The following is a 20421-nucleotide window of genomic DNA, read 5'->3' on the forward strand; positions in this document are numbered from 1 at the left end:
AACGTCAAAGGACAAGGAATCTGTTCTTTCAGGGATTAGCATGTCCTTTCCATTCATTGTTGTTTTTGGCATTGGCTCCATAGCAGGTGTTGAAATGTGTTTTTCCATTACTGACGCTGTGAATGTCCTCTTGGTCTCCTCAGGACCTCAGTCAGATGAAGCTGGACCAGACGAACACCAAGCGGTTCAGCATGTCCGAGCCGGAGCTGGACACCAGCGGCGCCTTCGATATCCCGTCTCCTCCTCCTGTGGCCAATAATCAGTCAGAATCGTACTTCACCCTCACCAGTCAGTCCCAGACAGAATCCAACCAGGTTCTCACAAACGGCTTCGACGTCCACCAAGAGCCTCGCAAAGCTCCCATTGCCTCCATCCCCGAGGCGCAGCTGGACAATCCAGATCCCCAAGCTGAGAAGAAAAATGTTCCAAATGACTTCAAATCGACTGTAACGAAGCCAGAAATCCCCCCTGAGGTTAAGACCCAGCCGGATCCAGCAGCGTCCGCCAGCTCCACCTCAGCACGCAGCAATCTGCCGGAGAGAGATGAATCCAGCGCTCGACCCGATGCCCGTGAGACGGCGGACCAGTCCTCCCTGCCTTACCTGGACTCCAAAAACAATCCCGCTGTCACAGATCCCGCTGTCACAGATCCGGCTCCCCGGACTCACGAAGACAAGTCTCATCTCGGTGCGGACGCCGCGGACGCCACTGCCACCGGTCCTGAAGTCTCTCTTCCTGACAGCAAGAGCGCTATTCCAGAAACTGCCACCGCCTCAGCTGTTCCCCTCAGCCCAGAGATCGTCTACGGAGCTTTATACGACTCACTTTTCCCTCAGAACTTCACCGCTGAGGTTCTGTCCTCGTTGTCAAAGTCCTCATCTAAAGTCGAAACCGAAACTCGACTTACAGAAACTGAAACGGTCACGGTCAGAAGTCTTGAGTCTCACACAGAAGCCGATGCCACACGTCGGTCTCAGTCCGACGCTAATGATGTGGTCGATGAGGCAAACTCATCTCGAGTCTATGCTGAAACGAGACACTCTCCAACCAAAAGGGAAATCGTCATGATCAAAACCTTGAATGAGCGTCACACAGAATCAGTCCTGCTCTCAGATTCCAATCACAGAATCAAGGGTGAAAAACCAGGCGAAGTCCTGACGGAATACATAAACGCTGAAATCAAAAAGCCCGTCACGGTCAGCACTCTCAATGAAATCCACTCAGAATCTGGTGTCTTTCACTCGGCTAAGAGCTCTTCACATGAGGCTGAAAACATCACTGCAGTCGATGATACCGTCGAGAGTTTCGTCACTCTCAGAGAGAAATCAGCAGAAGTGAGCGTGCCTCAAAAGATGAGCCCTCCTGAAATCAAAAAAGCCATCATGGTCAAAACTCTCTACGAACTTAACACAGAGGCTGATCCCGGGAGCTCCTGGTCGTCAGCTTCACGTGATTCAGATTCTACAGTTCCCACAACGAACAATTCTACCGACAAGATTTCCTCCTTAGACGAAAAAACAAATGAAGAAACGGATCGCGAAACCAAGAAACAGGCCATCATGATCAAAACCTGCAATGAAATTCACTCAGAGTCCTGTGTTATTCTCTCTCCTAAGGGAACTCCAGGGGAGTTGGATTGGACCGTTGGCGAGATCGAGGAAACCGTGGGAGGTTTAGACTTGGCCCGAATCGGCCCCGAGGCTGGACGTCTTGAAAATGAGAAGCCAGTCGCTGACGACACTCCAGAAATTCACGTGGAAGGAAGATCTGCACAGAAGTCAGACTCCATTGTTCGTTTAGTGAAAGAGCATCTTGGTGATTTTCATTCAATTAAAGACAAATCAGCAGAGACCGTCTCACGTCAGATCCTGACCGATGGGGAAGTCCCAGAACCTGAAGGGGTCACGGCCCAAATCCCAGGACCTGAGCCCAAACCGGTCATGGTCAAAACTTCTCGTACTTGGATTTCAGATCAGTCTGACTCTGCTGAAATAGACAATTCTGCCGACAGTTTAACTTCCGTCGGTGGAAATTTGGCAAACTCTTCCCAAATTCTCACCGACGTCGGATATACGGAAATAAACAAAGAACTTTGTGATGAAAATCAGACAGAAGGCAAAGATCTCCACTTTCAGGTGTCGTCTTCACTTCAGTCTGAGGAAAACAAGGTGAGGGATCCTGTTGAGTTTCATTCGGCCAATCAGAATCCAGTGGAGACACTTTACATAATTACAGAAACTAAAAAACCTGACATGGTCGAAGCTTTGAATGAAATTAACACAAGAGGATCTTCTGTACAAGCTGAGCCAGGCTCCATTCACGGAACACATGATACGATCAGAAGTTTCGTCTCTATGACTGATAAAACAGCAGCTTCCTCTGAATTTGATGGAAATGTAGAAAGTCTGGATCTGCCCGACTCGGGTTCTCAGCAGGTTGACAGACGCTGCATTCCTCAATCAGAGTCCAGCCATTCCTATTCAGAGATGAAACCGGACCTCGCTCCTGACAGCTCGGGGTCGGTCCCTGTGCCTACAAATGCCGCCCCTCCCATGTCTGATTGCGCAACATCCCAAGGGACTGATGCTCGGGTTACTGACTCGGAACGGAGGGACATCCTGCCGGAACAGTTAGTCGGAGACGGAGCGAGCGCCGATGCCAGGAGTCCGTCTCCAGTGAAGGGCGTCGTGCTAAAAATTCGAACGGAGAGTTTGTCCGACCGGCCCGGACGGATGGAGGGGGCTGAGGGGGCCGCGAGCCCGTCGTACCTGAGCATAGGGTCAGAGGACGGCGCCACCATGGAGGTGTACTACAGCGCCGAGGAGGGGGATGAGAGCGGGGATGAGCTGTTCACCATGGACACGAGAGAGGAAAGTTTTTCTACTGGTGGCGGAGATGAGGGGCAAACAGAAGGTGTGATTGTTGAAATGAGACCTGAGGGAGACGAGAGGACGAGCCAGGAGGAAGCACGCCAACCGGAAGGCGAGAAGACGGCAGCTCCAACCAAAGAGACCGGAATGAACCAGCTCCTCGGAGGCAGCGATGCGAAGAGTCTGGAGAAAAAAGACGCAACAGCAGCACAAATAAAAGAAGAGGGGGAGGAGGAGGTGAGAGAGGAGGAGTTACCGGCCACACCGGTTCAGCAGGTGAGCTCTCTGATGGTATGTGACTTTGCTCCACCCGGCGAGGGGGAGGAAGCAAAGTGCAGCGCGATCCTGGAAAAGGAAGACCACGAAGAGGAGCAACTCCCAAGCCCCGAGGGGCAATGTCTGGCTGACAGAGATAACAGGAGCAGTGAAAATATACATGCAAGCTCCAGTGGCAAGCAAAGTGACCGAGACACGATCCCACCTGAGGCCGAAGAGCCCGTTTCACTGAGCGGACAGGCAGACGAGAGTGACGAAGCGAGAGGAGGAAGCTCAGAAAGTAGCGGCGTCGCCATGAAAACGGTGCCAGCAGAGAGCTGCGGCGCAGCAGAGGTGACACACGGCGCCGAGCTGCAATCAGACGCCGCTCAGGTGGAGCACAATAGGGCTCCAGAGTGGGCGGATCCAATCGCCCAGAGCCCTGACACACACGTTAAAGTGGCAGTCCGGCTGTCAGAACCCAATGCAGACGCACGCCGTCCTGATACCGAGGCTGCAGAGGCTGTCCGGGAGAACCAGGAGCGTCCGGGGGAAAGCCAGCCGCACCTGAATGAGGGGTGAGTGTCTCCATCTGTAGAGAGGGTCACATCCGCAGGCCGAGCAGCGTGACGCCAGCAAGAATGAGCGACTTTGCATATTTCTGCGTGTTGGGTGTCATTCAGGGAACTGCTGCCTTTTTCGTAGATGCTGGGCTGGAATGAGGGGCGTGCTCCTCATGTCTCACACACATTCAAAAGGTTATTTTACCTGTGTCACCTTACCGTGAAGTCATCCGATAAGTGTGTTATGGCTAAACATTTCCTCTGATTTAAAAAAAAAAAAAAAAAAGAAAGTCCCAACAGTGGATGAGCTGCATTGCTGAGCTCCAGAGTCTCTCATACCTGTTTATCTTGAACACACCCTTTCTGGGGAAGCACATGTTGAAGGCATCGACTATCCTTGGGTTACATAGATCCAGTCACGGCTCAGTGTGGACTGTGCTGGAGGATTAAACACGTTGATCTGGTTCATTTTAGTGACATACTTAACATACAATACATTTTTAATGATGCACCTCATTTGTAGTCTAATTAAAAAAAAAGAAAAAAAAAAAAGCTGTTAAAATACTGCATGTGATTTCTTCAACCAAACCCAAGTGTGTAAAACACAATAAATGAATTTCACATATTTACAATTTAGACTAATGACCATTAAACCATCAAGTGGTTGTTTGGTTTTAATGAATAATTTACTGAGATAATCTATGGAGGCGTTGGTGATAAAGAACCGTGATGAGCGGCGATGGATTAATGATTTATAGGACCCAGATAGTGTGTGTGTGTGTGTGTGTGTGTTGAAGGCTGGAAAACCAAACTTTCGCATGTTTATCTGCAGCAGCTGTATCTTCGTGCTGAATGTTTTTCCACTCTTCAGCTTGATGAACGGCGTCTTCTGTCGCTTACCAGCTGGAGACGCTGCAGGAAGAATTAAACCGTCACGTCCCACAAAGTGACTGAACGAACGAACCAAGCTCGATATCATTTTAGTTCAGGTTCCACAATTTCGCAGCCCAGTTTCATCTCGAGTATGCCACACTAGGAAAATAATGCCGTAAGTATTCGAGATAAAATCAATATTTCCACAAAATCAAACAATTATCACCAAAAATGGCTGCAGTCTCTACATGAAACCAACTTTAATGAAACCTCCTGTCTACTAAACTGTTGTATTTCATTATCTTGGTGTTTTTTGGGGTTTTTTTTTTTTTTGTTTTTGTTTTTTTTAAATTTTTTTTGGGTGTGGGGGTTCCCAGCCTCTTGCAGGCCAGCTTTGGCCCACAGGCCTCATGTTTGACACTCCTGCCTTAAAATGACTTTTCCAACCTGTTTTGTATTAATGCGCCGAAAGTTAAACTTCCTGCCATAAAAGATGCTTCAGACTCAGACTTCAGACAGCTTTTACTTTCAAACTCAAAGCGTCTCACAGCGGCCTCGTAAATGTGATTTATTACCTGAAGATGTCGTTTACAATTGTCTCTGTCATTTTGAAAGTACAGGAAAATGATGGTTAATTTACAACTATACTGAATGGTGTGATGCAAAAAGTGCTATTCTCACTCTGTAAGCTTTGATTTTAAGACCTTTAATGAATGTTTTTTACATTGTGATTCTAAAAAATATCAATGTTAAATGTAGATGTACTTCATTTTCCCAGAGAGATGCAATTCATCACACTGAAAAGACAGCTATTGGCAAAAGGATGAAGACAAGGAATCACAAACAGAACCTCTTAACTTTTGGATGTGGGTAGTAGGGAAAAGAAAAAGCCTAAAGCAATCATATTCTAATCTGATTCAGTTAGTCATTTTCTAAAATAAAAATAGGGGGAAAAAAACACTGAAAAGTTAATAAATGAATGAGTGAGAGACATTAGATGAGGTCCCATTTCCACAATGTTTCAAGTGAAAATGCAAGAAAAGCTTCATGTTTGGTGGCAAAGGTTTGAAAACTGTCCGTTCAAAATGTGGCATGTTGAGCCGCTGTGAGCTCCGTCACCGTGTGAACAGACCCTCTGTCTGCCGCTGTTGACCCACAGCGTTTTATCCAGCATTAGTTCTCCAAACAAGCTGAAGGATTCGTCCTTTTCACCAGGTTTTAGAATGGACGGCAGATTTTTGCAGGAGTCTCTGTGTGGATGCACTGTTACATTGATCTCAAACCTCTCGGCCGCAGGTGGAGCAGTGTTGTTCCATCACCATGACAGGAGCATCAACGTCCACATGTGTCAGTGTTGGAAGAAAACTCCCTAACCGCCATGCCCAGACAATTTTATCTCCAAACATCTTGAAATGTCCTCACACAAATTCAGGTTATGCAACACAAAATCAGTTGGACCTGACGGCAGCGCTGAATGGTTTTCTGATCATCGGGTGATAAATGGAGGCTCCAGCTGAGACGAATGGAAAAACCTTCAGGAATCACTAGTATGTGAACACACCTTGACCATATAACTTTGTTCCCGTTGGCACCGTGTGTGTGTGTGTGTGTGTGGGTGGTTCTGTGCTCTGGCATGTGTTTTATTTATGCATCTGGAATGTTTGGAAGTTTCAACAGTAGCAGACAGACTGATACTGCCGCTTTAGAATCCAATTGATAAAACCGGTCATAAAAATGAAATGGGGTTGTTGCGCTGCTGAGGGTTCGAGCCCTTCAGGTGAATGGAATTACCAGTCGAGGTGTGTGTTTACACAGCTGTGCTTGTTTTTCCAGTTGAAACCACAAGATGGCAGCAAAGCTATTTGTTGAACCGGTGATTCTGTACAGGTAACAGTGTTGCTGCTCAGTGGAATCTGATAGTTGTGTGGATGTTGCTCATATTGCAAAGTTTGAGAAAAGTCAGAATTGAAAAATACTTGACAAGTTTTGTTTTTCAATCTGCTGGTCTGGATGGATTCCTGCTTTGTAGAAGAATGTTTAAGTTGAAGGAGGATCAGGAGTGAAAACACAGCAGTTGGGTAACGTAAAGCCTCCAAGACTGAATGTCAGCGAAGGATTAGCTCCACGGATTTGACGCTTTGCAGCGCCGTACGTCCTTCTGCAGCATTCACTGAGAAATGCCTTTTAAAACCAGAATCTCCGGCGTACTTACTGAAAGACGGACGAGGCGTCTCCTTTTACATTCCTCCTCGGGGACGAAGTGGAGCTGAAAGACCCATTTATTGGGTGTTTCCGTTACGTTTTCGGTGCCTGTTCACACAGCAAGGGTGCTTGTTGTGACTGAAAACTTTTATTTATTTTTTTATTAAACTGCTCCCAGGGTGGAATTTTATGAAAATGCTCCGAGTCTGTCGTCATGGAAACGGTAGAAAACAACATTCTGAAACGCTCAGGCTCCATCTCCATGGAGACGGCCAAGTCGCATGTGCACTATCACCGTGTTCTGCTCATGCTCAGTTGATGTACAGTCGGAACAATGTTTTCCTCCAGAGAGTCAAGACTCCCAGTCCAGATTCTCCTGGTCCTGGTCTCCGTCCAGATTCTCCTGGTCCTGGTCTCCGTCCAGATTCTCCTGGTCCTGGTCTCCGTCCAGATTCTCCTGGTCCTGGTCTCCGTCCAGATTCTCCTGGTCCTGGTCTCCGTCCAGATTCTCCTGGTCCTGGTCTCCGTCCAGATTCTCCTGGTCCTGGTCTCCGTCCAGATTCTCCTGGTAGTTGTACAGTTGGCAGTCCCTGAACTCCCAGTGGCCATGTTTATGGTGTTTTGTTCCATGCACACACGTGTGTGTGAATTCATTCCATAATCAAACACCAGTTCACGCCAACTTCAGTTCAATTCAGCTTTATTTATGAAGTGCCAATTACAACACAGTCATTTCTAGACACTTTCACGGAGAAAACCCCACAGATCCACATGAGCAAGAATCGGCGACTGTGGAAAGGAAAAACTCCCTTTTAACAGGAAGAAACCTGCAGAATTAAACTCGGAGGTGGCGGCTTTCTGGTGTTCTGATTGTGGTGAGGGGACAGAGAAACGTTATCGTGTAAACGTGAGCGAAAGTGGAATACGTCGTATAAACGGAGCCTCAGAGACACATGCTGGCTTCAGACGTTTCTGTGCTCTCGCTGGGAGGTAAATGTCGGTTAAACAGATCATTTTTGTGCGTTTTCTTGACCTCAACCCGAAAGACACTTCATCTGAAGTAAAGGTGAAACCTGGTGTTACACTTGCTCCGCTGTTTGCGTACAGATCTGCCGGACAGCAGCCCGTCGTTACAACGCGGCGAGGAAACACCTGGAATGTCAAACTTGTGAGGAATTTCCACCTACTGTCAGCGGCACACATGAACACAGTTTAAACCACACCTTAACACCACAGAAGAAAACATTCCTGCTCTGTTTTTAAAGTTCAACGTCTTTTCTGGGACATTTGAGCTATTTAACCCTCAGTAATCACTACTGGAATTTACTGAGGACGGATATGTCCACCTCTGAAAATAAACTGCAGCCTTTTGGCAATTCTTCAGAAATCTGATCAAAAAAAAAGTCTGTTTTGAAGTTTTTCCGTTTGTTCAGTGGTTTGTTGGGCCGGATTGGAGTCTCTTGCGGGCCTGCTTTGGCCCGTGGGCCTTATGTTTGACACTCTTGAGTTGTTTTTTTTTTTTTTAACCAAGATTCTGTTTATTTATAACAAATTAATTCCTAAAGTTAACCTTTTTTTCCTCTCAATTCAGCTTCCACATGAGGGATGCCTCATACACAAATGAAGCTACTTAATATTCTGAACACCTGAGCAGAGATGACTGGAGTTTCAAGTGTTTTGCTTTAAATGTTTAACTTGGCTGGAATGGATTTCTGCAGCAGTAAAAGGCGGAGACGGAGACGGAGCCGTAGCCACGTGTTGCATCATGAGCAATATAATTGGCGTTAAGTAACCAGATTAGTCGATCCTGAGGTGAAACATCTCCAGTGAAGATTACCTGAGCAGGTAACAAGCTGCTAACAGTGTGACACATCCACAGTTCATGTTTTATGTCAGTTTTATTGGTGAATCATTGAGATAAGACCGAGTACATGCGACCTGGCCAGTCTGATCAGCGGTAGAGGCGGGGGCAGGATGGAGTGGGAGGGTGGGGCGGCAGGATAATTATTACATTAATGACTTGTATCAGGAGTGGCTGAATTGTGAATATATGAGATTGAGAAGCTCCAAACTGATTGTAGTATCAAGATGAATCAGCTGAAAGCCAGAAAATATTCCAACTGAGCTTTGATATCAGCAAGAGAGTCTGGCTCAGGGGTGTCAAACATGAGGCCCGTGGGCCAAAACCAGCCCACAAGAGGCTCCAATCTGGTCAAACTGCCAAGCAAATTGTTAAAAGCTATTTTTCCTTTGAATTGTTTTAATACATTTCCAAAACTGAGACCTGAGCTGAGATATCAGTGATGCTATGAATATTAGCTAGCTAGCATTAGCTCCAAAGTCATGCTTTATAAAAATCTGCATGCAGAACGCAACAGTAATAGAGGAGACGTTTTCTTGGACCTTTTGCTGTATTTTTGTATTATTAAAATGTTATACTTTCATATAATTTTAAAATCAATAATTTTCAGTCGCAATTGTTCAGATTTGGAAAAATACACAGAAACTCTGCACCACAGTATTTATAACTCTGATTTAGACAAGTCTGCTAACAATATTTGAGAGAAATAACCTTTTTTTTTTTGTTTTTTTGCATAGAAACATGTCTGCGATCGTTCAGTTCAGCTCATGAAAAATGAGAACAAAAAGTTGCGGTTATGTTTTTGTTCAGTGCAGAAAATTAAACACCCAAAACTGAAATGCAGTAGTTTGCATTTCGTGGAATTGACATTATGAATATTTTCTGTCACTCTCAGGTTATGTCGCTCTTTCTTTGGCCTCTTTGAGATCCATGTGGCCTGGAACTAAGATGAATTCAACTCGTGTGATCAACTTGATCTCTAAAAAGTAAAGGTCAGAGTTCCAAGGCGCTCTAATAAATCACAGTAGCCCATTTAGTGATGTCGGGTTCTTTTTAACAAGCATTCCTCCTTGTCAAAAAGGGGATTATATCACCCTCAGTGCAGCTCAAGTCCAGACACACACACACACACACACACACACACACACACACACACACAGTCGGGTGTAATTGCCTGTAGCGACTAATCGTTTCTGCTCCTTGTCATTGTACCGACTGCTTCGCTGTGACATTTCGTGCTGATGTTGTTGTCACAGCAGTTACATTTAAGGAGTAAACCCTGACCGGGTTATAATGGAGATCTGAATCATCTGATTTACCGTCGACCGATGACGCGGTGCTTCACTCGGCCGAGTTCAGAGAGAAGTGTTCGTGCACGCCGGGCGGCGGCTCGTGCAGCTCGTTGGGCCCAGTGAGCCGCTTGTTGTTTTGACTCTGTCAGAGTGAAGCCTGCAGCTTTCAGCCGCTGCTCAGGATGTTATTCCACGGACAAAGACGAGAATTGGCTGTTTGGAAGAGTTGAATTTACATGGAGCCACGTGTTTCTCCTCAAACATGCAGGAGTATGCAAACATTTGCACGTGGGCTTCAGTAACAGGAGTGTCAAACATAAGGCCCACGTTCAGAATGAAGGAACGTTTTAGTCGTGTGAAAATATAGACCAATATTCTGTGCCACAGCAAAGGGGGAAAAAACAAGTGAACTTTCAATTTAAAGCATATTATTGCAGTGTTTTAGTCGTGCAGCCCTCTCAGGATAGATGAGGTGTGTTTGTGGCCCCTGAACTAAACACACTTATACACAGTAATTACTAGAATGGAACTAGTGTCAGTGCAGTGAGTCACAAAGAGACTCGTTTTCAACAACTAGCATTTTGAGTGTTTGGAATTATTTCTATTATGATTTATCTAAACAAAAAAAAAAAAAAAAATGAAAAAGTTGAGTCTAAAAGTTCCAGTTTGTTTTCATATTTACATCACATGACATGATTCTGTATAATGAAACCCTCTGTGCCGTCCAGACAGTAACGGGAATATAACAGACTCGTGTAAAACCAATAGAATAGACGATTAAACTGTTTCAAGTTCAAACCTTCCATGGCCAAACACTGGATAAAGCTGTTTGAACAGTAACAGATAACAAGAATTAGTTATTAATTCTAACTTTCAGGACACTTCTCTTTATATGACAAACTGGACTGTTTGTTTAAAGACGTTTAAAATGAAGAGAAGTTTAAAATGAGCCAGAGATGTTGATGAAAACCATCAAATAGCTCAAAAAGTCTCAGCAAGATCGGACTACTGCATTACATCCGGTGTCTTCTGCGGATCTCTTGTTCTTGCGTTTCACTCGGTTACCTGGAATCTGTTTCCCGTGCAGAGCTCTCACTCTGAGGAACTCCATGTTCCCGTGCACGAGTCTGGTACATGTTCCAGGACATGTGCTGTTTAACATGAAGGCATGTCTGAAGGCGTTCGCACACTGTGCGCCCCGGATGGTTTGCATGCTGCGCCGAAGTCCGCGGGGAGGTTTTTGGGCGGCTGCCAGAATGCGCCGTCGCTGGGGGGCGTGGGCGTGGCTTTGTGGGAGGAGCAGCAATGTTCTCACCGTGTACTGAGAAAACTGCAGATCATAAAGTCAATCGTCTTCAATGAACTGTTCTTCATGTTTCTGCTTTTCCTTTGACAGTCGTTTACGATGAAGCTAACCTGAAGCAGGTGTTGCGTTCGGCTTTAAGAGTTTCTGTGGACTGGGAGTGTCAAACGCATTGTAGTTCAGGGACGGAAGTTCAGACGAATTTCATCTTGAGTGGACTAAACGAGGAAAACAGTACCATAATAACCTTTAAATGAAGAGTTTTTCCTCCATGTGGTGCAGAGTGTACGCGACAATGTTTATTTTTCTCTTCTAAAACCAAAAAAATTATAACTACCACTCAAATTAAGCCAGTTTTAATGAAACCTCCTTGTAGAAAATATGGTGAAATGTGTGTTTTTTTGAACTCCCCACTGGTTTGCTTGCTTTCATGGCAGCGTCACCGATATCTCAGCTCGGCTCTCAGTGGTGTGTTGTTTCTTCTTCTCTTTGGCGTTTCGGCGGCCCGGATCGGAGCCTCATGCGGGCCACTTTTGACCCACGGGCCTCGTGTTTTCAAAAATGAAACGTGCTGCCATTGCACTTTCTGCTGCTTTTCCATTCAAGATATCCTGAAAACAGATGTTCATTAAAAAGCTTTCAAGGTATAATAATAAATCTGCAGTGCCACCTTAAAATTTCAGATACCATTACTGCTTTTTATTATGACTCCATTACCAGGGTGGGATTTTCAGTGAAAGCAGAACGAGAGGGAAGTTTTGTTTGATCAAATGTTAAGATGTAGGATAAGAAAATTGATTTCATTCATAAAAATAGACAAAACTGACCATTACCTGCACCCTTGTTAACCATAAATGTCACTCAACAAATTAGCTTTTAACTGACATTTTGTTGTGAATTGAACTGATTATTTGATTTTTACTCCCAATGTGTGAAAAGTGATGGTTTAAAGTCGTTTATTTGATATAATTTGGGTCTGTTTTGTTGGTGGAGTAGCTTTAATCACTATTGCAGGTGAATGAACTTCAACCGCTCCCTTCAACTCAACAAAAACACAACCAGCATCATCTTTTTTTTTTTTTTTTGATTCAGTTAGTTTGTAAATTCTGAAAATCAATAGTTGTATATTTTTTTTGACTGCCAACGATGCACAGAGAAACACCTGCTGCCGTCAGATTTACTCATTTTACAAAGCTTTCATAATTAGAAACCACCAGAGAAGAGCGATTGTGAACTTTACCGGTTGATTCATATGATTTTTAGTTATTAGTAGTGAGAATTCTGCAGACTGCAGCAGGTTTCAGGAGTGAACCTTCAACACACACAGATAAACACTTAACGCCTGTAGCGTGTTTTTGCATTCATCCACATGATGTGTGCGAGTGTGTGTGTGTTTTTTTTTTTTTGCATGAAATTTGAAGAATTGTTCCACCTCCGGAGCCATAATGCTCCAACAAGTTGATAACAGTCACACTTTCTGTGACTTTTCCGACCTTTCCGCAGTAGCAGTCCTGAAAGTCGCACTCTGGTATTTACCATTCAGTTCTTTTCAACACACCCCACCTTGAAACGTTGATGTCGTGCAGGTTCGGAGGATCTGAAAAGGTCGAATGATTCACAGAAGGCAGATCATCTTGGCATTAGTGGTTGGCTTGTGGCTCCTTCTTGACATTTTGCCGCCGAGGTTTCGTCATCCTTTTCAGCCCCGGGGCGTTTTCGTCCGTCCTTTCATTGATGGTTTGCAGCACTGCTGTGCCTTTTGTCTGGAGGTGAATACACACTTGCACCAACTCCCTCCTGTATTTCTGCACATCATTTACCGCGCCAATAAAAAAAACACACTCCTAATTTGGAGAGAATAGAATTGCTGACGGTGTCATTATTTAAATGAAAGTGTATCTACAGGAAATTTCCACAGTCGGCTCAGTGCAGGAACATCAGAGTGAAAACGGGAAACAATGTGAAATTATAGCATTAAAAGGTAGAATCAAGCAGGTGGTTTTGTGTGACGGTGCTCTGGAATGGAGCTAAACTCTACACCAGGCTGGTTTTTGGCCCACGGGCCTTATGTTTGACACTTCTCTGCACTACACTGTACGTGAAAAAACAGAAGCTGAGAAAACCGGCAGCCGCTGTTCAGAAGCACATCGCCTCATTAGATGACTTTGGCCCCCGTTTTGAACTCTGCTCTGCTCACACAAAACACATTTCTAGAATGTTTGTCAATCCTTGAGTCTAAGTAGCTCCAGGAAAAAACACAACATTAACATCTGTCAGGTAGTTTCGACTGTGTTCCGCTCCTCAAGGCTCCTCTAGTTATTCTGTGGTTTTCAGCAGAGCTTCTCATGCAGGTCATGTTTGTTTCCTCCTCCACTTTATCCATGACGCTCCCCCTCACTGACCCTCCTCCTCCTCGGCGTCCTCTTACAGCTTCTTCTCCTCTTCATACATGACTGAACAAGTCCATCACTTTCCCTCTGAACATGAGCTGTCGCTCCGATGTCCTCGTTCTTCGTCATTCTGTAAAAAACCTCCACCTCCTCAGCGCTGTCACTGTCTGAAACTAAGTATTTTCTGTCATAATTGTTTGGTTTGTGGGGGGAAAAAAAAGGACATTTTGTCACAAATACTCTGCGTCACAACAAAGAAAATGATTTTACTGGTCTGGAACGCTCGAGATGAAATGGAACCACATGTTTCTCCTCAACTAAAATAAGCTGATTGACGCTTTACGTTATGTAATTTATTTAACTTTATACAGATTGTTCAGTTTACACAAGGTACTCTCGTCATTTATAGTATTTATTACTTTAAGTTTCTCTGATTTCTGTTCTTTTCTACCGATGTCTTCAGATGAACCACAGTCACTTGAATTCAGCTGTTCAATGAAAACAAAAGATAATTATTGGGTTTAATAAGTGGTGTAACTTGCATTATGACATTCTTAAAATATTGTCATGTAATTTGTCAGTTTATTTATCCTTTTGAACTGTATTTAATTTGAACAGAATGCTGGATTTCTATTTATTTTCATTTGCCAGTGATTGGGTTGAGTATTGACCTTGACTGTTCCTGGACCAGGTTTGACTCTGGAAAAACATCCAGCATAAGAAACTATGGAAATCTATTATACTAGCTGCAGACTTTCTGTAGTGTCCACTGAATACTAAATATAGTTAATGTAAATAGTGCAAATAATTATTTTGTGGGGATTTTATTCTTTCTTTATTGTGAGAGCAGCTGACAACAGATTTCTCCAGCGCCATCCAGACACTGAGCAGTTCCCTCCTAAAACAAGACTCTTAATCTCAAGTAGTTAAGATTATGAAAGAGATTAAAGCACAGCGATCAAGAACAGCCTTTGAAAGAAAGTAATAAATTGAAGATAAAGATGATACAAATAAGTAAAATAATTTTTTTTGTGTGGAAACCCTTGGCAAAAATAATAGTGTGACAAGTTAACTTTTTGTCTTAACAATCATTTAAATTTTTAATCTTTGAAATTCAGTTTGCTAATTCAGTTGCATCAGTAATGTTTCCTCTGTCCTGATAAAACCGATTTCAAATTTAAAGAACACATTCATTCATTCATTTACAACTGCAAAAACTGTTCCACACCCTCAATAAAATGTGCTCGAATAGATTTAGTCAGCTGATCCAATAAACGGAGCTTGTCAGCTTTATCATCTGTAAAACTCAGCGTCACGGGTCGAAGTTCGGCTGGAGGCGCTTCTCCGAGCCGAGACGAGCAGGAAGTGAAAACACGACGGGACTCCCGGATCGCTGCTGCAGTCAATCGAGACGTGTTGACTTTAGCTAAGCCTGAACTGTCAGAGTGTTTTCTCTCTCTCTCTTCTGTGTACATGATGCACCCAGCCCAACGTCGCCGGGCACAGACCAAAAACGCCGTTTTCTGTTCAGTTCTGGTGAAAACGGTGCAGCGGCTGTTTCAGTCGTGAGATCTGAGGCGTTTCCAGCCCTGATAGTCAAAGTGGCTGGGTAGGATTTGCATGAACGCAGTGCAGTTCACCAGGAACCACTTAGTGGATTTTGGTCTTAATGACTGTACTCGTTTTCTGACCCTCTCTCTCTGTCTCTCTCTCTCTCTCCCTCTCGCTCTCTCTCTCTGGTCAGGTCCCTGACGGCTTCAAGCACTGCAGAAAGTGAGAAGGACTCCAAAATGAGTTCAGGCTACAGCAGCCTGAGCACCAAGCTGAGCTTCAGGACCTCCGCTCTCCCGAAAGAGGACGAGTCCAAACTCCGCGTCCATAAACTGTCTCTGATCAAAGAGGACGGCGGCGGTAACGTCGGCCAGAGTACGGCGGACTCCAGCGAGACGAGCGGCGCCGTGACCGAGTCCGGCGAGGCCGGCTTCAGCTCAGAGTACAAATGGAAGAACAGATTTGAGGGAGTCAGTCAGTATGTACCCAGGATGACGGAAAATTCGAGTTTTTCTGACTCCCTGAGTTCCAGAATATCTGAGAGCTCTTCTATTCATTACCCCTACTCCTCCTACTCCTCCTCCTCCTCCTCCTCCACTCTCCCCGAGGCTCCAGCCTACAAACACCTGAGCGAAGTCTCCGCCCCCTCTCCGGAGGAACACTCTACCCTCGGCGGCCATCTGCCTGACAGGACTGCAGTGTTTCTGGAGCGTGACAGCGAGCCGGCGGGGCGGCCGAGCGGCTCGTGGAGGCGGAGCTACCTGCTGCGGGAGCTGGAGGAGGAGCATCCCGCTGCACCTGCAGCGAGCCGGCCGGAGGCAGCGGCAGAGCAGACGGAGTCGGGCTGGGACTCGCAGCAGCTCCCTGCCCTCGGCGTCTCCTCCTCTCCTCCGGCCAGCGGCTACCGGGACGACCACGAGGACGAGGCCTTCACCGGCGTCTTCAAGGCCACGCTGGTCCAGCTGGTCCCGGATCCCGCGGCCCCCCCCTCCACGCCCCCCGCCTCCCCCGAGGACGACTTCTCCAGCCCCTCGCACATGGAGAGCCTGGTGGACACCCTGAAGAGCATGGGGCCCTCCATGAGGCCCCGAGGCATGGCCTTACGCCCCCCCGCCCCCACTCTCATGTCCTCGCTGCCGCCCATCGTGGAGGACGCCACCAGCCCCGTCGTCGGCGACGCTACCGACTCCGCCGGCTCTCCGGTAAAACCCGCGGGTCCCACAAGCCCCCAGACAGAGGTCCCCAATGGACAGTACGTGCTGCCTGCTGACCTGGGACTGAGGAAGAACATCAGGGACCTGCGCTCTCCGCTGGAGCTGATGAAGCAAAGCCAGGTAACCTGCACCCACTTCAATTTTTTTATACTCAAACATCTGATAAAAATCATCAAAAATCAATCATGACAATAATAGCATGAACACAGAGATTCTAACAAAAACCTTTTGACACTCGATGCATGGGGTGGAAACTTTTGGAGTACCGCTAATCTTCATTGTGTTATCATAAAGACATATCGCATGATGCTGGTTTTACAACGGGGGTGTCAAACATAAGACCTGTGGGCCAAATCTGGCCTGCAAGGAGCTCTAATCCGGCCGAATCACCCAGCAAGTTGTTAAAATTTCAAATATAATGTTGATTTTAAAAACTTCTTAAGATTACTGGACACAATCCAAAAATTAAAACATGAGCTGAGATATCTAGCATTAGAACTGAAGTCATGCTGTCAGGGGGAGTTTGTTTAAAAAAAAAACAAAAGCTATATGCAGAATGCAACAGCTTTTGGACATTTCACTTTATTTTACACCAGAAGGTTTCATTAAAATTGTCTTTATATTGAGATTATAGGTGTTTTCTGTATTAACTTTAAAAATACGGATGTTTTCGTCACATACTTTGGTAAAACTGCCTTTTTATATTTGAACTTTCAGTCTGACCCACTCGAGGTGAAACAGGGCTGTCAGTGTTTGACTCCCGTTTTAAAAACTTATCAAGTGAAGCTCAGACTAAGTGGATCTCGTCCCTGCTCAGCCAGTTGGGTAAATTGTGCTCATGGACTTGTTCATGTCTCGGGTCATTTACAGGAGCAGCAGCAGCAGCCAGGAACCAGAAATCTGAGCCTGCAGCTCAGAGCGTCTACGAGTAACAGTATTGTGATGAAGTCCTCCGACTCGTCTCCCGACGAGGCGCAGTCTCCGGTGCAGAATGGAAACGGCGTCCCTCCATCGCCCAGTTCCCGCCTGGACAACAGCGTCCTCTTTGGCAGCTACAGGTCGTCGTCTATAGACCAGACGCTGGAGAATGGAAAGTCCCACCGGCCGCTGTTCCGCACCGGCTCCCTGCCCGACACGCGGCCCGCGAGCAGCCGAATCAGCGCAGGACCGAAGGAGCTCGGCGAACCCAGAGCCAACGCAGACCCAGTGGGTTCCAGGTCCGAACGCCTGTCCTTCCTCCTGAATGCCTCCGTCGCCTCCGTTTCCTCCACGGGCTCCTTGCCCGGATCGGACGACCTCAACAGCCGCATCAGCCGACCGCCGTCGCTGGGCGCCGTCTCTCCACCCGCCGCCGCCAACAGCCCCGCCCGCGTGCTCACGTCCTCCGCTTCCTTAGACCTCCCGAAGTCGCTGACCAGCGCAGATGCTCCGCTCTCCATCTTCGGCCAGATGCCCGGGATCGGGGCCGGCGCCGGGACTGCGGCCCCGCCCCTCCTGCAGAGGAGCTTCAGCAGCGAGGCCCTGTCCGGGTCCCAGTCGCCGTTGTTCAGCAACGTGTCGAATCCGTTCCAGAGCCCGGGGAGTCAGTTCCAGAGCCCGGGGAGTCAGTTCCAGAGCCCGGGGAGTCAGTTCCAGAGCCCGGGGCCTCAGTTCCAGAGCCCGGGGAGTCAGTTCCAGAACCAAGAACCCGACAGGAATTTATTATCCAAGTACAGAGCCTTCCCCGATGCCTATGTGAGTATTGTTCGACTCGAATCTTCAGTCTTGTTGCTTACTTCACATTAAAGTGCCTGACAATCAAAAGAAGAAAAGCACAATGCAGAATTCTAAATATACTGACAAACATAATCGGCATTCTTGAACGTACTCTTTAAAAGAGCCACTTGTTGTGGGAGCAGGCCTCGGTACAGGATGAGACAGGCACACCGACAATGAATAATGCATATTTCTGCACACCGACGCAATTAAGAGTGGAAGACGTCCATCCAGGCTTCATTTCAGATCCGAATTGTTTGGGTGGTTGGGTTGTGCACAGCACCCAAATCTTTGCAGTGAGCAGAGTTCACGAAACAGTAACTACGAAAAGGATGGAGAATCCTAAGCGTGCACTTCTGCCCTCTGTTCCTGCAGCCAGATCTCATCCTCAAATTCTCCTCACTGTCAAAGAAGACAAACACCCGCAGTGTTAAAATACAATACCGTCACACAGGAGCGAGTGTGAAGACTGATTGTTTCCCTCTTGCTTGTTCTTGTCCTTACATGCATTTGTTTATCCGAATGATTTATGTGAGTAAGACCTGTTTTAAGGGATCTTTGTTGGCACGGAGCTCATTATCCATTCACACGTGTCTGAAGTAAAAGTGCCCGTCCCTTCCTGCGGCACCAGCCGCACATTATGTTTGCAACGCGCTGTCACCCTCAGTCGCTCTTCTTGTTTCAGCCCTTCAGCAACGCTGCCTTTAAGTGGTTTCTCACCGAGCTATTAATCATTATAATTACCCCCTTTGTGAGCGCGGGTGCAGAAACGCGGCGTATAGAACTGACAGTAATGCGTCCTGGATGGTTTTCTCGCTCCTTTACGAGCCGATCGTTCATCTCGGTGCGCAGAACGTTGCAGTGGTGTTTTGATCAGTGGGGACATTAGCAGTCCACGTGCACTTTTTTTGAACAATAGTCAACGGTACGGCTTCAGCCGCGGCTCATATTTCCAACCAGGTCAGTCAGACCGATGCTGAACTTGAGAATGTCGTGAAAAAAAAAAAAAAAAAAAAAACGCATTATTACTCTGGTTACTGTTGTTGTACCTTCAGAAAGTGGCGTCACTTCTTATATAGGTTGTTTCTGAGTCTGCTGCATTGCAGACGTGTGGGAAAACTGCACACTGGTGCAGAAACTGTGTAATAGGCAATGCCGTATCTTCATAAAGTATCTTATGCAATGGATTCAATAAACGGCTTCAGATAATGAACGGCAACGTACTTTACAGCTTCATCCTGCTGCTGTCTGCTCAATGAGCACAGGAAATGACGATCGGATCCAACAAAAGGAGAGTTAGAACATGAAGTTATGTATTAACAGTTGACGTTATTAGAGTAATGTGAAGACCTGTGAAATTTCCCTGCTGGTGGGCATACAGGCATCCTTTATTTTTTTTTTTTTTTTGGCAGAACACTTGATCCTTTTTTTCCCCTTTTGCTTTCTTCATGTCTGCACAAGGCTCCCCACCCATCGCAGCTATCTGTCGGTTCCTGCACAGTCCAGGACACACCTCAAAACTTTTGTGTTGGCTGGTTTGATGTGAGCTGAAGCGAAGCTGACAGGGACTAAACAGAAAGTGGGAGGGTGAGACGACAGCGTGATTGTCGGCCGTCTTTCGCGAGGTCTTATGCGCTTTGTCTGTAATCCGTTTGCATCACCGCCGCATAGTTTTTGGGGATTTGTCGAAGCAACAGATCCCAGTTGAGGTTTGTAATTTAATTGGAAGGCAGTTCTGGTGCCAAAGTCGTGAGTTAGTCTTGATTTGGCAGCCGGATCGCAGAACCTGCGCCAATATCCTCACGCAGCTGTTTGACCTTGAGGTTGTAAAGAAATAAATATGCAGGAAACATACCGGCCTCTTCGCTCAGCAGGTGCATGGCTGACAGATGGTAAATTAGATTTTAAGATTGAAATCTCAAATATTATCTCGCCCGGGGCTGAGACGGAGTGATTGCCACTAGATTATTCCATTCGCATTGTTGAGTCTCGCCCTTTAACGCAGTGTGTAACCAGTCGGGTGGAGCTGATCTCATTCTTCTGTTCTTAATGAAAAACCTTTAAAAAATGTATTTCTTTAAAAAGCCTGGTGCAAAAATGTAGATTATTTCAGTCTTTCAAAGAGAATTGAGACGTAGCTTAAACAGGTCAAGTACAAAGAGCTGTTTAAAGTGTAGTTTGATGTTTTAAATGGTCTCGATTTAAATTAAGGGGTTAAATTTAAAGAATCTGGGTGTCCTTTTGACTTCCAACGAATGCACAGGCTCAAAAAAATCCAGTAGAATGAGTCTG

At 46.1% G+C, this 20421-nt stretch overlaps 1 protein-coding gene across 1 annotated transcript in view; it reads left to right on the forward strand.

Moving 5' to 3' along the window:
* Window positions 1–20421, forward strand: part of crybg2 (crystallin beta-gamma domain containing 2) — a 47772-nt gene that overhangs the window by 14475 nt on the left and 12876 nt on the right. The window contains exons 4-6 of the mRNA XM_030121128.1: window positions 144–3703; window positions 15354–16494; window positions 17245–18108. Of these exons, the coding sequence (XP_029976988.1) occupies window positions 144–3703; window positions 15354–16494; window positions 17245–18108 (5565 nt within the window). The remainder of the gene's footprint in view (window positions 1–143; window positions 3704–15353; window positions 16495–17244; window positions 18109–20421) is intronic.

Source organism: Salarias fasciatus, chromosome 22, assembly GCF_902148845.1.
Source record: "Salarias fasciatus chromosome 22, fSalaFa1.1, whole genome shotgun sequence".
NCBI lineage: Eukaryota > Metazoa > Chordata > Actinopteri > Blenniiformes > Blenniidae > Salarias > Salarias fasciatus.